The sequence below is a fragment of the Amblyraja radiata genome, chromosome 25 (assembly GCF_010909765.2).
Source record: "Amblyraja radiata isolate CabotCenter1 chromosome 25, sAmbRad1.1.pri, whole genome shotgun sequence".
Taxonomy (NCBI): domain Eukaryota; kingdom Metazoa; phylum Chordata; class Chondrichthyes; order Rajiformes; family Rajidae; genus Amblyraja; species Amblyraja radiata.
Window position 1 is genome coordinate 4,728,407 of NC_045980.1, and position 15,277 is coordinate 4,743,683.

At 40.6% G+C, this 15,277-nt stretch overlaps 1 protein-coding gene across 2 annotated transcripts in view; it reads left to right on the top strand.

The window, feature by feature from the left end:
- taok3 (TAO kinase 3) overlaps positions 1 to 15,277 on the top strand; it is a 73,275-nt gene that overhangs the window by 30,878 nt on the left and 27,120 nt on the right. For both annotated transcript variants that reach the window (XM_033043106.1, XM_033043107.1), the window contains exons 6-7: positions 7,207 to 7,344; positions 14,206 to 14,442. In XM_033043106.1, coding sequence (XP_032898997.1) covers positions 7,207 to 7,344; positions 14,206 to 14,442 — 375 coding nt within the window. The remainder of the gene's footprint in view (positions 1 to 7,206; positions 7,345 to 14,205; positions 14,443 to 15,277) is intronic.

Genomic DNA, 15,277 nt, shown 5'->3' on the forward strand with positions numbered 1-15,277 from the left:
TTGACTCACTAAATCCATGCCAACCATCAGGTACCCTTTCTCCCCTCATTACAATTAAAAACCCTCCAGATTCTATGATTTCAGTAACGGTAAATTTGCATCCTTGAGCAGTTAAGAAGATGGTTGTGGGCATGGAGGTGTATTGTATATTGAATATTATTTTTCAGAATTGTATAGATTATGGCATAGAGATAGTAGAGCTATACAGTAGGCAAATGGCCATTTGGCCCAAGATTTCCTTGCCAACCAAGTTGGCATATTTGGTCTTGACCCATTTGGTCTGTAGCCCTCTAACCCCTTTCTATCCATATGTCTGTCCAAATGTATTTAGAAGTCGTATTTGCATCTGTTTCTATAGCCTCTTCTGTCATCTTATTCCAGATACAGACTGCCCTTAGTTGCCCTGAAATCCTTCTTAATCCTTCTTAAATCTCTCTCCTTGTGACCATGCCCTCTAGTTTTAGACTACTCTACTCTGGGAACAAGAAGTTGAGTGTTTACTTTATCCATGTCCCTCAAATTCTCATAGACCTCAATTAGGTTACCTCTCAGCCTCCTACGTTGCAAAGATAAAAAGGCTCAGCCTATTTGACACCTCCCTGTTGTTCAAGACTGCAAGCCCAGGCAACATCCTGATGAATTTCTTCTGCACACTTTCATAGTTAATGACATCCTTCCTGTAGCTGGGCAATAAAAACTGCACACAATACTCCAAATGTGGCCTCATCAATGACTTGTAGAGGTGCCAACTTTTGTGCTCAATGCTCTTCCCAATGAAGGCATATGTACCAAATGCTGCCTTCATCACACTGTCCATCTGGCTCGCCATTTTTAGGGAACCATACCCTTGTGTTCTGCAACCTTCAAGGGCCTTACCATTTACTGTGCAAGTCCTGCCCTGGTTTAACATTACCAAAAGGTAACATCTCATACTTGCCAGAGTGAAAATCATTCCTTGGCCCATCTTCCTAACTGATCTTGTTGTAAACTTGGATATTCTTCCTCACTCTCTATAATACCATCAGTTTTGTTGGCATCTGCAAATTTGCTAACAATGTTAACCACATTGCCATCCAAATCATTGTTGTATGTAACAAAAGGCAGTGGACCTCACTGATCATAGGATTCCAATCAGAAAAGCAACTTTCCACCAGAATCCGATGATAGACACAAAATGCAGCAGTAACTTAGCGGGACAGGCAGTATCCCTGGAGAGAAGGAATGGGTGACGTTTCGGGCCGAGACCCTTCTTCAGGAGGGTTCCGACAGACCAATTTTGAATCCAATTGGCTAGCTTGCCTTGGATTCCATGCACTCTAACCTTCCAGAGAAGCCTAACATGTGGGACCTTGTCAAAGATCTTATTAAAGTCCATATAGATAACCACAAAGCTGGAGTAACACAGCGGGACAGGCAGCATCTTGATAGTAGGAATGGGTGACGTTTTGGGTCGAGACCCTTCTTCAGACGGTCAGAGGAGAGGGAGATACAGAGATAAGGAAGTGTAAGGTGTGAAAACAAGACAAAGTGGATGGAGTTAACGTTCACTGCCCTGCCCATCTTAAGTGTTCTTGATAATCTCTTTATCAGATTTGTGAGACATCTAAGCCTATCCAATGCTGGTAGATCCTGTCCCTAAGTATCCCCTGCAACGACTTACCCATCACTGACATCGGGCTTGCCAGCCAGTAGTTCCCTGGTTTATCTTTGTGGCCCTACTTAAATAATGGTACAATATTACCCACTCTCCAGTCTTCCGCAACTTTACCTGTGGCTCACAATGGTGCAATGTCTCTGCAAGGACCTCTGCAATTTTCGCCCCAGTCGGTCTGAGCAGGCACGGAAATCGCAGTCAAAACATGGGGGACGACACAATTTCTTGGCAGTCGCGCGCACGCAGGCTGCGCACACACACACGCTAGTTGTAGTAGCCTTTGGAAAACATGCATTCACCCTCTAACTGGTCTTGGCCCATTAATTGGGATCCTATACCCCTCATTAGTCAATACATCGTCCACGGTCTCTGCACAAGGGACGCAATATGTCCAAACATTCCGAGACTCATCGAGAAGATGTGTAAAGTATATTATTGATACAGTACGAGTTGTCCCCGTTGGAATGGCTGACTGCTACCGAGTAAAGTTACAGATTTAAAGAGATATCACAACAATGTGCAAGTGGACCACGTTGCAGTGACTCGGGACATTTGTTAGTTTGTTTGTTCGTTCTGCAGGAGATGGTTGTGGAGGGGGGGAGAAGCTCAATGCATTCGAGACATTGTCGTCAGTTTCGAAGGGGGGGGAGACTGTAAAAATGTCAGATTACCCACATAAATCATTCTCAACGTCGATGAACGTTGAGGAATGAGGATTCGTTCTTGCCCACATCTGAGGGAAGGCCCATCACTCTGTCTCCCCTCCACTGCCTGCTGACCGACGTCTCTCTCGTCCAATCGGCGCCCTCAATCATCAGTCCCACCCCACTGTCGGAGAAAGCAGAGATTTTTAATAGCTTTTGTTAATACCCCCCCCCCCCCCCTCCCCCGGGATTTCCGCCCCTGGGTCAATAGGCAATAGGTGCAGGAGTAGGCCATTCGGCCCTTCGAGCCAGCACAGCCATTCAATGTGATCATGGCTGATCATCCCCAATCAATACCCCGTTCCTGCCTTCTCCTCATATCCCCTGACTCTGCTATCTTTAAGAGCCCTATCTAGCTCTCTCTTGAAAGTCTGAGGTTGTATTTGGCCAGGCCTGGGTATTTATCCATCTTAATTCACTATGAAGCTACTAAGACCTCCTGTTTGGTAATTTGTTTGTGATCTAAGACATGACAACACTAATGCCTCATTGGTGTTGCCAGCGGTGCAGGCTCGAAGGGCCGAATGGCCTACTCCTGCACCTATTTTCTATGTTTACCTTAGCTTCCACAATATTCTTTTCGGTAAAAAACAATGAGAAGTATTCATTCAATAGATCCCCCATCTCTTGTGGTTCTACACAAAGATGGCTATGCTGATCTTTAAGGGGACCTGTGTGTAGGAAGGAACGGGAGATGCTGGTTCACATCGAATATAGACACAAAATGCTGGAGTAAGGTCATGTGATTGGAGTAGAATTAAGCCATTCGGCCCATTAAGTCTGCTCGACCATTCATGGCTAATCTATCTCCCTCCTAACCCCATTCTCTAGCTTTCTCCCCATAACCTCTGACACCTGTACTAATCAAGAAGTAACTCAACGGGACAGGCGGCATCTCTGGAGAGAAGGAATGGGTGATGTTTCGGATCGAGACACTTCTTCAGACAGAGTCAGGGGACAGGAAGACACAGTTAACCCTGGTTAACTGGTCCTTTCCCACCCAAACCACCCCCTCCCCAGGTATTTTCCTCTGCAACCACAGGAGATCAACATCTGTCCCTATACCTCTTCCTTTGACTCTGTCCAAGGACCTGGCCAGTCTTTTCAGGTGTGGCAGAGATTCACGCACCTCCTCCAACCTCATCTACTAAATCTGTTGTTCCAGGTATGGACTCCTATATATTGGCGAGACCAAGCGCAGGCTCGTCGATCGTTTTGCTGAACACGTCCGCTCAGTCCGCCAACGCCTTTCTGATCTCCCGGTTGCAAAACACTTTAACTGCACCCACTCCCCCATTCCCACATTGACCTATCTGTCCTGGGCCACCTCCATTGTCAGAGTGAGGCCCAGTGCAAATTGGAGAAACAGCACCTCGTATTTCGCTTGGGCAGCTTACACCTCAGCGGTATGAATATTGACTTCTCTAACTTCAAGTAACCCTTGCTTTCCCTCTCTCTCCATCCCTCCCCTTCTTAGTTCTCCGGACAGTCTGACTGTCCATGTCTTTTGTTGTCCACTTCTCCTAGCTAACAATTATCTATTTTACATTTTCCTTGAGCCTCATCTCTTTTGTTGTCTCATTTTCACAACTTGCCCTTATCTGTGTCTCCCTCTCCCTGACTCAGTCTGAAGAAGGGTCTAGACTCGAAACGTCACCCATTCCTTCTATCCAGAGATGCTCCCTGTCCCACTGAGTTACTCCAGCATTTTGTGTCTATTTTAAGGGGACCTGTTCTTTCCCTTGCCATCCTTTTAATCTTATTGGCTCTGCAAATAGACAGATAGCAAATGTAATGCTATCTTAAAGAAAGGGATAAAATGGGAAACCACAGAACTGTTGGCCTTATATGACAGGGAAAATAGTGGGGGAAATGCTAGAGGTTATTTTAAAATATAAAATTACAGAACATTTGGAAAATATTACTGCTATGAGACTAAATCAAAATGAAATTCTGGAAGAAGATTTATGTTTAAAATGATTGGATCTTTGAGGATGGAACTGATAGAATAATTAAGGGAAAACGTGTGGATGTGAAGTACTTACAGTGCCCTCAATAATGTTTGGGACAAAGACCCATCATTTATTTATTTATAATTTCTACATGGTGAAACCAAAATGTATAAAAATGGCTTTTATTAAAATCTTACAATGTACACTTTAACCACATGTGATTTTTTTTTTCTCTATTACAAATCTCAAATTGTAGAGTACAGAGACAAATAAGTAAATGATGGGTCTTTGTCCCAAACATTATGAGGACACTGTTGATTGGCAGAAGACCTTTTGATAAAGTCCCACAGAATAATTTGGTTTTAATATTAAAGCTTTATGTAATATTCCAGTAAATTTTTGTATTGAAAATTGGTTGGTGGGCAGAAAACAAAATGAGAACACATACGACCCCTGCATAATGTAGAATTGTGCTCCAAGAAAATTATCCCATAACGCCAAGCACGTATCAAAAAAAGCTTTTTTTTATTGTGGTAATTTTCTTTTTTACAGATGTGTTAGCGATTTTTATTCTGTATTTCAAATTTTTGGAATTTTGTGAAGGCAGATTTCTGTAATCCGAACTGATGTAATGGGGGAGATAGATCATCAATATTTATAATGGTGCCTGGCCTCACCTTTTCATCACTGATTAGGATGAGGGTACATAATGCGATACTTTGAAGTTTGACAGCAACATTAAAGTCTGGGATTGTGAATTGTCAGGAGGATGCAAACAGGTTGATTGAGTAGCAAAACTCTGGCCGAGGCAGGAAAACTTGGATAAACTTAGTCGGTAAAACAGAAAGGGGTCATGCTATTTAAACAATACTAAATTGGCAAGTATTGATGCACAAACGGAATTGAGTTACTGAGAGCAAACTTGCAGATAGAACAAGCAGTTAAGAAAGCAAATGGTACATTGACCTTGATAGCAAAAGGATTTTGGCACAGGTCCAAAGATGTCTTCCTACAATTAATCAAGGCCCTGGTGAGAATACTTGTGGAGTAATTTTGGCCTTTTAAAAAAAGACACCAGAGAATGGCAAGTATTGAAAGTTCGCCAGACTGATTCCTGGGTTACAGCAGTGCCACATGAGGAGAGATCGGTTGCCTACAATTGTATTTAGTAGAATATAAAAGATTGAGATAGAATTCAAACTGTGACATACCCAGACTCTAAACTACCATGTCCAATAGCTCACGACAGCCAAAAGGGAGATGTATAGGTAACATTATTTAAGGGAGGATATTTCCCCTGGCTCGGGTCTCTGGAACAGCTTTTGCAGGCTCAGGCAAGAGATGTTGGTTGGATGATAATTTTTCAAATTCGATGATCCGAGAAGGAGACAGGGTGATGAACCTATGTAATTCTTTACTGTAGAGGGATTTGGAGGCCACATTATTACATATATATTTAAGAACCTTAATACTTTTCTCAATGCTTCAAAAGATATACAAAGAGAGCGGGAATGAGGAATTGATAGATTATCAGCCATGATAAGGCTGAGTTGGCTTGAAGGGCCAAATGGCCTTCATCTTGTTCTATTTTTCTATTTATTTTGCTTCCTTTACTCACCCCATATTTCTTGTTTAACATAGTCTAAAAAACGAACATCCTCCCTTGTATATACATAGACCAAGCTTCCACAGGATTCTGGGGCAACAATATTCCAAAGATTTGACATCTTTTAGGTGAAGAACTTTTATCACTGTTGTCCTGAATGGCCAAACCCTTATTTTGATATTCTGACCCCGGTTCAAAATATCCCAGCCATAGGAATCCCCGCTCTTACCTTATCAAACCCACACAATCATTTTAAATCAAAATAGAGAATACTATTGGTATTCTGCAGGTCAGGTAGAATCAGAAGGGTGATGAAAGTCTGATGTTTTGGTTCAAGGGCTCTTCATCAGAACTAGTAAGTGTGAAGACAAGCATGGTTTAATTTGTAGAGGGGGGAAGATGGGGACAATAGAGGAAATGTCTAGAATGTCTCTCAGTTAAGGTTTTTTTTTAACTCCATTGGAACAATGTGAAACATGACAAATTAAACAGTAAGATACACCCATATTAGTATTCTTTCACATTACCATAAATCTAGTATATAACTGAGTGTCACTTTTGCTACTTTCTAAAACCCCAAATTAAATAACATTTTCATTATTGCTTTTCTTTTGGGTTTGGAAGTGTTTACTTTGTAGCAGAAAGAACTGAACATTTGTATCTATTTTTATATGTGGGTCCTGTCAATTAAATTAAGTATCAGAAAGATAAATATTTGAACAGATTTGATGAGAATTATTGTATTTCTCATTAGGAATGTATGTTTTAGAATATAAAATAGGAAAAATATTCTTTAAATTATATAAAAAATGCTGCCATTATTATTTAAAATTGCTGAGTGATATGATTCCATATGCAAAACAAAATGTGTTCACAGAACTAATTTATCATGCTCACATTGCTTATTTTTATGCTGATCTTTAAATGTCAAATTCCTCGTATGTTGCAAAACATACTTGGCTAATAAAGTATGATTATGATTATAAAAGTATTTGATGCAATATGGAAAGAAATATATGCAAAATATTTAGCCTGAATAAGCAGCTTGAATATGATGCAAAAGGTTTTTGCTGCTGAAGGACTGCCAGAGATTCAGGAAGCATCCCACAAATGATCAGCTGACTCCTCTCCTGCAATGTGTTGGTTATTCATCTCACTGCTCAGCTGCAGTGACTGGTATAGCTAACTATGCATTTCGTATGGTGCTCGCAAAAGAAGCAGAGGCACAACAAAGATATCCAGCAGGGAAAACGCACAGTTTGACATCGGATTTGTTTTATCCCATTTCAGCAGGACCATGTATTCATAAGGGATGAAGCAGGCCAGAAGGACTCACGGCCTGATCTGCGGCCTACACCATCTCTCCATAGTCGGGCCTCTCTTCTTAAGAACCGAGAGCATTTTGCTACAATTAGAACAGCATCTCTGGTAAGTAATGTCAAACAAAGGGTTTCTCTGTGTTCCTTTTTTCGCTGCAATGACCTCGCATGCTAGTTAATCACCTTAATCTTTTAAGTCTTAGCATAATTTTTTTCCTCATTCACTAATTGCAAGGAAATGTCCTATATTAACCGTTAAACACAAGGTTTGTGATGCTTTTGTCTTTATTTGAATGTTTTAGAATAGTTAAATAAATGAAGCAGAGCTTCTGCATTTAAAATATTTTAAAGGATTTATGGTAGCAGAGACATGATCTCCAATGGGTAATCTGTTGAAGCACTGAGATGGCTGACTCTCAATGTGAGTCTGAAAGCAAGTATGCAGCCTTGCATTGAAAATCTCACATTTTGTATATAACCAAATTATCATTCATGCAATGTAAACTTGCATTTTATTTATTTGATCATTTGGAAAACAAGTTGGTTACTATTGTAGTATAAGATTCAATACAATTAAAATATTTTTCACCTTAACTTATTTTTGGAACATTATTAGCTTGTAGAAATCTGTCTAGACAGAAATATTGTCCTTTCAGGCTGAATATACAAGTGAAAATTAGTCCAACCAGGATGATACTTTCTGTCTAGTGTCTGTGTATAAAATAGTAATATTTGATTCATGCAATGATGAAGTTATAATTGTTTATCAAATAGGATATCAGTGGCATATTTAATTGCACTTTATATGTGTTAATACTGAGGGAGCTATTTGTGTATTGGGCTTTTTGAATATATTATTGCCTCAAAAAATTGATGTGTGCACAAGTAGTTTCAGTTTTGATAAAGTAGTTCCATCAGGCATGTAAAATAATGTGGTCTGATGGCATGGAGTCATCTTGGTCCCTCCAATATAGAAAATCATAATGTACACAGCAGATGTTAGCTACCGAAAATGTATTACCTTTTTAAAAATCTCGCTTTCTAATGGTGGATTAGAGGTTCATAGATTTTCTTTACAGTCCTGGATGATAAGTCGAGTGGAGCAGGAACCTTAACACAAAATTAAATTGCTCATGTTTTCCTCCTGTTAAAATGAACAAAGGAGAGCAGCTTTTTTTTTGCAGTGAGGAATTATTATCTTGTGTCTTGGTGATAAAATGATCGTCCCTGTATTTTTCTCTTTTTGTTCCTGTTTTACTTTTCTGTTATACAAACAGCTTGGTTTAAAGATAATTTAATTTTCCACAACCCTGTGCATATTCCTGCCATTGTTTGCTGTTGGGTTTAAGAAGTTGCCTTACCATTATGCCAGTGAGCACATTTGCATTTTAACTGTTTAAGGTTAGCCTGAGTAACAATAAAGGTGCATTTGCAAGTGTTAACATTTTAAAATACAGCATTACAAGCTTTTATACCCAGCTGCCTTAACCATATTGAAAAGCAGTGTGCACTAGGACAGAAGTGATCCTGTTACAATATCATTGACCTATTTATTTCTAGTTTTTCTATTTCAAATATAAAAAATTTGCAGTATTCACTATTTTTCAATATAGCATACAGAATTATCGAGAAAAAGAAAATTTTTAGATTTTGCTATTTTATTTGAGTGTTACTTGTTTCTTTACTTTTCATATGCAAATACCACCTTGTATCTTACTTGATCAAATATATATTATCAAGCATTATAGAATTATATTTTTCTCCATAATGCTTGGGTACTTTAAACAATGTGCAGCATTTTGAACGAGTATTTAATTTCTGTAAATTCTTAACAATATCCACCCCTGGTTTTGAATGCTCTACCAGTGGAGCTCTCTGAATGAGGCTGCTTTTGATTAATCTCCTAGTGATCTTCTTGAAAGGCCGCAAAATGTTCCCATGACACTTGTTTGATTGGGAGCTTTCAAATATGCCCTTTGAGGGAGATCAGATTTAATTTTGTATATAGACCACAGGTATCCAGTATCTCAGATTTGGAGGAGCATTTTCAGATCTGAGTACATTGCCGAAGAAAATCATTGCTCATCATCTAACTGATTTTCTCGTCGACCCCCTCCCCAAACTCTGATTTCAAACTGTAATACACTTTCCGTAAGCCCGCTCATCAGACATTCTCTTCCCTAAGTTTTTTCTGCAGTGATCAGTCTTGCTCTCAAACATGGGAGATTGTTGGGCAAATTCCTATTCTACAGTACATAGCAACTTGGGACTCATGATTGGTAGAATACTGGGAATTCCCTTTCAAAGGGCAAGTTATTGTGTACATGACTTTATCATTTCACTGAGTATTCACTTTTGCTTCATGTGTTTAAAACTGGATTTTTTTTAAAAATCCATCTTCTTAAAATCACTTGGTGCTAGCCTCTCACATTTTTATGACCTCTGATTTGACAAAAGGATGATCCTCAGCTGTGACTGTGAAGAAAAGCACCTTCAAAAACCTTGCCATCTCGGGTGTAGGCTTCCCTTTCCCTGATGAGGGTTTCTGCCAGGCATCAGTGCAAAGCTTCCCAGTGCACAGAAAGCATGATGTCATTGAGCTGGCTGAGCACCCAATCACATTGAGGCATTCTCAGACAGCAGAGCGAGAATGAAAGAGCACATCGTATTTAACGTTTAGATTATTTTAGAAGCTCTGAGGCTTTCCGGCCCTGGTATAACCCCCCTGGCGTCGTGCTTCTTCCCCTGCCCAGCCTTGGGTGAAACTAATTAGTATTTACCCCTCTCCCTTTCTCGGCAATAACGAACATCTCCCCCCCCCCCCTCCCTCCCTCCTTCCATGGTCTGTTATAATAAAGGTGCACTGCACTATCAAAAATCTGTAAATCTGAAATGTATGATATCGAGCCTGTTCACTCAGCCTTTTATAAATATTGAATATTAGATTCAAACATTTAAGCAGCGACAACTGCCTACATTAGATTTTAAGGATCAAAATCTTTGCTGAGCAAGAGGTGAGGCCTAGTATGTTATCTTAAAAGCTCATTTTTTTTCTTATAGCAAAGAATAACAATTTTGAATAATTTCATGGTTGATACATTTTTATAATTTTGTGATAGAAGGCTGGCAAGTGATGCAACTTACAAATGCGTATCCCTTCACTCTCTCTTCCAGCCTATTATCTACCTTAAGAAAATGTCAAAATCATAACCAAACAAATTTTAAGTATTTAATGGCAGGGAAAAAGGGCAAATTGTTAATGGGAAAGAGCAGTGAATGAAAGTTGAGGGCAGTACTGATCCACAGTATTTTGGCTAGAATTGAGAAAATGTCGATAGCTTAGTGTGCTTTTTATTGGTCAAAGGTAATTAGGAACATGATTTCCGTATTACAATGCAAAAAATAGCTTGTAGACTAACATGGTGGCGCAGCTGCCTCACAGCACCAAAGACCCAGGTTCAGTCCTGATCTCGGGCGCTGTCTGTGCAGAGTTTGCACATTTCCTCGGTGACCACACTGGTTTCCTCCAAGTGCTTGGGTTTCCAACGGGTGGTCCAGTTTCCTCCCACATTCCAAACGTGTTAGTTTGTAGGTAAGGGGGAGGTGCAGCGAGACCGAGGTGTCCTTGTACACCAGTCACTGAAAGTTGGCGTGCAGGTACAGCAGGCAGTGAAGAAAGCTAATGGAATGTTGGCCTTCATAACAAGAGGATTTCAGTATAGGAGTAGAGAGGTTCTTCTGCAGTTGTATAGGGCTCTGGTAAGACCACATCTGTAGTATTGTGTACAGTTTTGGTCTTCTAATTTGAGGAAGGACATCCTTGTGATTGAGTCAGTGCAGCGTAGGTTCACGAGATTGATCCCTGGGATGGCGGGACTGTCATATGAGGAAAGATTGAAAAGACTAGGCCTGTATTCACTGGAGTTTAGAAGGATGAGGGGGAATCTTATAGAAACATATAAAATTATAAAAGGACTGGACAAACTAGATGCAGGAAAAATGTTCCCAGTGTTGGGCGAGTCCAGAACCAGGGGCCACAGTCTTAGAATAAAGGGGGGGGGCCATTTAAGACTGAGGTGAGGAAAAAACATTTTCACCCAGAGAGTTGTGAATTTGTGGAATTCCCTGCCACAGAGGGCAATGGAGGCCAAATCACTGGATGGATTTAAGAGAGAGTTAGATAGAGCTCTCGGGGCTAGTGGAATCAAGGGATAAGGGGAGAAGGCAGGCACGGGTTATTGATTGGGGACAATCAGCCATGATCACAATGAATAGCGGTGCTGGCTTGAAGGGCCAAATGGCCTCCTCCTGCACCTATTTTCTATGTAGGTTAATTGGCCTTGGTAAATTGCCCTTAGTGTGCAGGGAGTGGGAAGATTGGATAACACAGAACTAGTGATCAATAGACGGCGTGGATTTGGTGGCTGAACTATCTATTTCCATGCTCTATCTCTAAACTAAGACTGAAAGTAATTTAGTTTTAGACCAACATTAGACACAAATTGCTGGAGTAAATTAACGGGTCAGGCAACATCTCTTGAGAAAATGGACAAGTGATGTTTCAGGTCAGAACCCTTCTTCAGGCCCAAAACTGTCACTTGTCCATTTTCTCCAGAGATGCTGCCTGACTCGCTGATTTACCCTGGCATGTTGCCTATCTTTGGTGTAAACCTGCATCTGCTATTCCTTTTTATTAGTAATTTGGTTTTGTTCCACTGCGATCATATTTCATTAATTTTGCTTTGTTCTCATTTGTTTTCAAGGGCCATGGATTACTTGTTAATTTTTTTATGCAATTTAGAACTGATGCAATTGTAAAATTAGGGTACCTTAAACAAGGAACCATAAATTAAAAATGACATTGTATGTCATAGGCTAGGAATAAAATGTGTTTCAAATGCACATTTTATATTCCATAGCAAGTCATTTTATTTTTACTTGCAGCTTAATAATATGTACTGGCTAGATCTTTGAGGTTGCAAAATAGCTAAACACTCATGGTTCAATTAATGGTACCAATTGAATCATGGGCACAGAAGGAAACCAGTTGGCCCATCAAGCCTATGCCAGCACTCAGTCGAGTAATACAAATATTGTCAGCCCCCTGGTATATATATCCTCATAGCCTTATCTGGATATCAAGTTTATCTCTCATGTGCCAATCCAATTTTTCTTCAAAATCACTGATCATCTTCACTTCTGCCACCCTTGTAGGTTGTGAATTCCAGGTTATTACTATCTGCTGTATTATATCTAAAAAACCATCATCTTTACATTTCATTTGAATCTTTTGTCAAAGGTTTAGGTATGTCCTCCTGTATTTTTACCAGCAGCTTATGGGAGTGGCTTTGTTTTGTCCACTTGCCTCAATCCCTGTGCATCTCTTCATATCCCCACTTAATGTCCTTCCCATTAATAACAGCTCCAGCATCTTCGGTCTACCATGTAGCTAAAAGTTCTTGTTCCTGGAACTATTCTGGCAAATCTATCATGTCAGGTATGGTTTCCAGAACTGGCACAGTACTCTTAATTATGGGTAACCAGAGCTTTACAAAGGTTCAGAATGCCTTCCCTGATTTTTACATTTAATACCTAAATTCATGAAACAATATCCCATATACTCTGCAAATTACTCTCACTTTATTCTGCCACCTTCAAAGATCGATGCATGTATATTGTTGGGTTCCTCTGTTCATGCACATTCATTAGAACAATGCCCTTAAGTCTGTGTTGTCCCTTCCTGACCTTTCCGCCAAAATGTCCTTTGTGGCGTAACTGGTGCAAGTGCCCAATCCCTCCTCTGTGTGCCTCTTGACTCTACTTTTGCTTCTCACTGGCTGGGGATAATCTTTGGATTATTAACTTTTAAAGTTTGAATTTTTAATTTCTGCTCCTGAAAGTATGACCGAAGGTCCTCAGTCCTGTTTTCTGTAGAATATCTATGCTGTGTGCCATTTCATTAACCCTGCAAAATAGTCTACACTGTTTTTAAAATGTATTTTTCCCGAGGTAACATGCCACATCTAAATTGGAAGACTGCAGGTTCAGTTTCCATTCTCGATATTTGAACCAATGAAAACTGATTTGATGTGTAGGAAAGAACTGCAGATGCTGGTTTAAATCGAAGGTAGACACAACATGCTGGAGTAACTCAGTGGGACAGGCAGCATCTCTGGAGAGAAGTGACGTTTCGGGTCGAGACCCTTCTTCAGACTGATGTCAGTGGAGTGGGTGGGACAGAGATAGAATGTAGTTGGAGACAGTAAGACTGGTGGGAGAACTGGGAAAAGGGAGGGGATGTTGAGGGAGCGGGAAAGCGAGGGCTACTTGAAGTCAATGTTGATACCGCTGGAGTGTAAGTTGCCCAAGCAAAATATGAGGTGCTGTTTCTCCAATTTGCGCTGGGTCTCACTCTGACAATGGAGGAGTCCCACAACAGAAAGGTCAGATTGGGAGGGGGAGTTAAAGTGCTGAGCAACCGGGAGATCAGGTAGGTTAAGGCGGACTGAGCGGAGGTGTTCAGCGAAACGATCGCCGAGCCTGCGCTTGGTCTCGCCGATATGCAGGAATTGACACCTGGAACAGTAGATGAGGTTGGAGGAGGTGCAAGTGAACCTCTGCCTCACCTGAAAAGACTATAGGGGTCCTTGGATGGAGTTGAGGGGGTTTCATCTCCTAACTAATTAGATGTTCCAGTATAATAATGTAGTGCTGCACTTTCAGAGGTGTATTCTCTTGGATGAGAGGCCTCTGCTATTAAATCATTTGAATGCAAAAAGCCCCATCCCTTTATTTTGAAAAAGCAGGAAAATTATCCCTACATCAACCAACTAATACCTAAAAATATTAATGAATCATTATCGAAATAATGTTAACAAAGTAGATATGTTCCATTTTACTGTCCCTATTTTGTTTAAATAAGTAGATATAATTTGTCATCTCTGTTTCATGGTTTTATTCTTGCTACTAGGTTACAAGACAGATCCATGAGCATGAACAGGAAAACGAATTACGTGAACAGATGTCGGGCTACAAGCGGATGCGAAGACAGCACCAGAAGCAGTTGATGGCTTTAGAGAATAAGTTGAAGGCTGAGATGGACGAACATCGTCTAAGGTTGGAAAAGGAAGTGGAGACCCAATGTAATAATGCATCTATTGAATTGGAGAAATTGGCAAAAAAACAACAGATTTCCATGGAAAAGGAGGTAAGATTAGCATTGTATCAATAACGCAAATGTCTTGTAAGGGGCGGCGGCAAAGCTATAAAAATAAACATTTCTGTAACTGTAGACTGTCCAATTTGTTTCTGAAGAAGGGTTTCGACCCGAAACATTGCCTATGCTCCATAGATGCTGCCTCACCCGCTGAATTTCTTCAGCATTTTTGTCTACCTTCGATTTTCCAGGATCTGCAGTTCCTTCTTAAACAATTTGTTTCTTACTCCTTTTGAAGAGAAACATGTGATATTAAGTTTTAATTTGCAGAGAAAGGTGTGTGCCTGGGGGGGGGGGGGGGGCGTAGAGAGAGATGGGTAGAACAAAGAGAATATCCCTTTATCGTGTGAGACCAAATGACTTTAGCATGGCCGTTTAGTAGAGGATTATCCTGCTTTGTCTGTGCAATGTGTTGCTAATACCAAGGTGACAGAACATGCGTAGGAAGGTAGCTTACATTCCAGCGGTATGAACATTGACTTCTCTAACTTCAAGCAGCCCTTGCTTTCCCTCTCTCTCCATTCCCTCCCACTTCCCAGTTCTTCTACCAGTCTTACTGTCTCTGACTACATTTTATCTCTGTACCGCCCACTCTCCTGCCATCAGTCTGAAGAAGGGTCTCAACCCGAAACATCACCCATTCCTTCTCTCCAGAGATGCTGCCTGTCCCGCTGAGCTACTCCAGCATTTTGTGTCTATCTTCGTAACAGAACATGCCCTGCAGGCCATTTCTTGTGATAGGTGCAACTCAGACTATACATGGAAACATAGAAAATATGTGCAGGAGGAGGCCATTTGGCCCTTCGAGCCTGCACCGCCATTCATT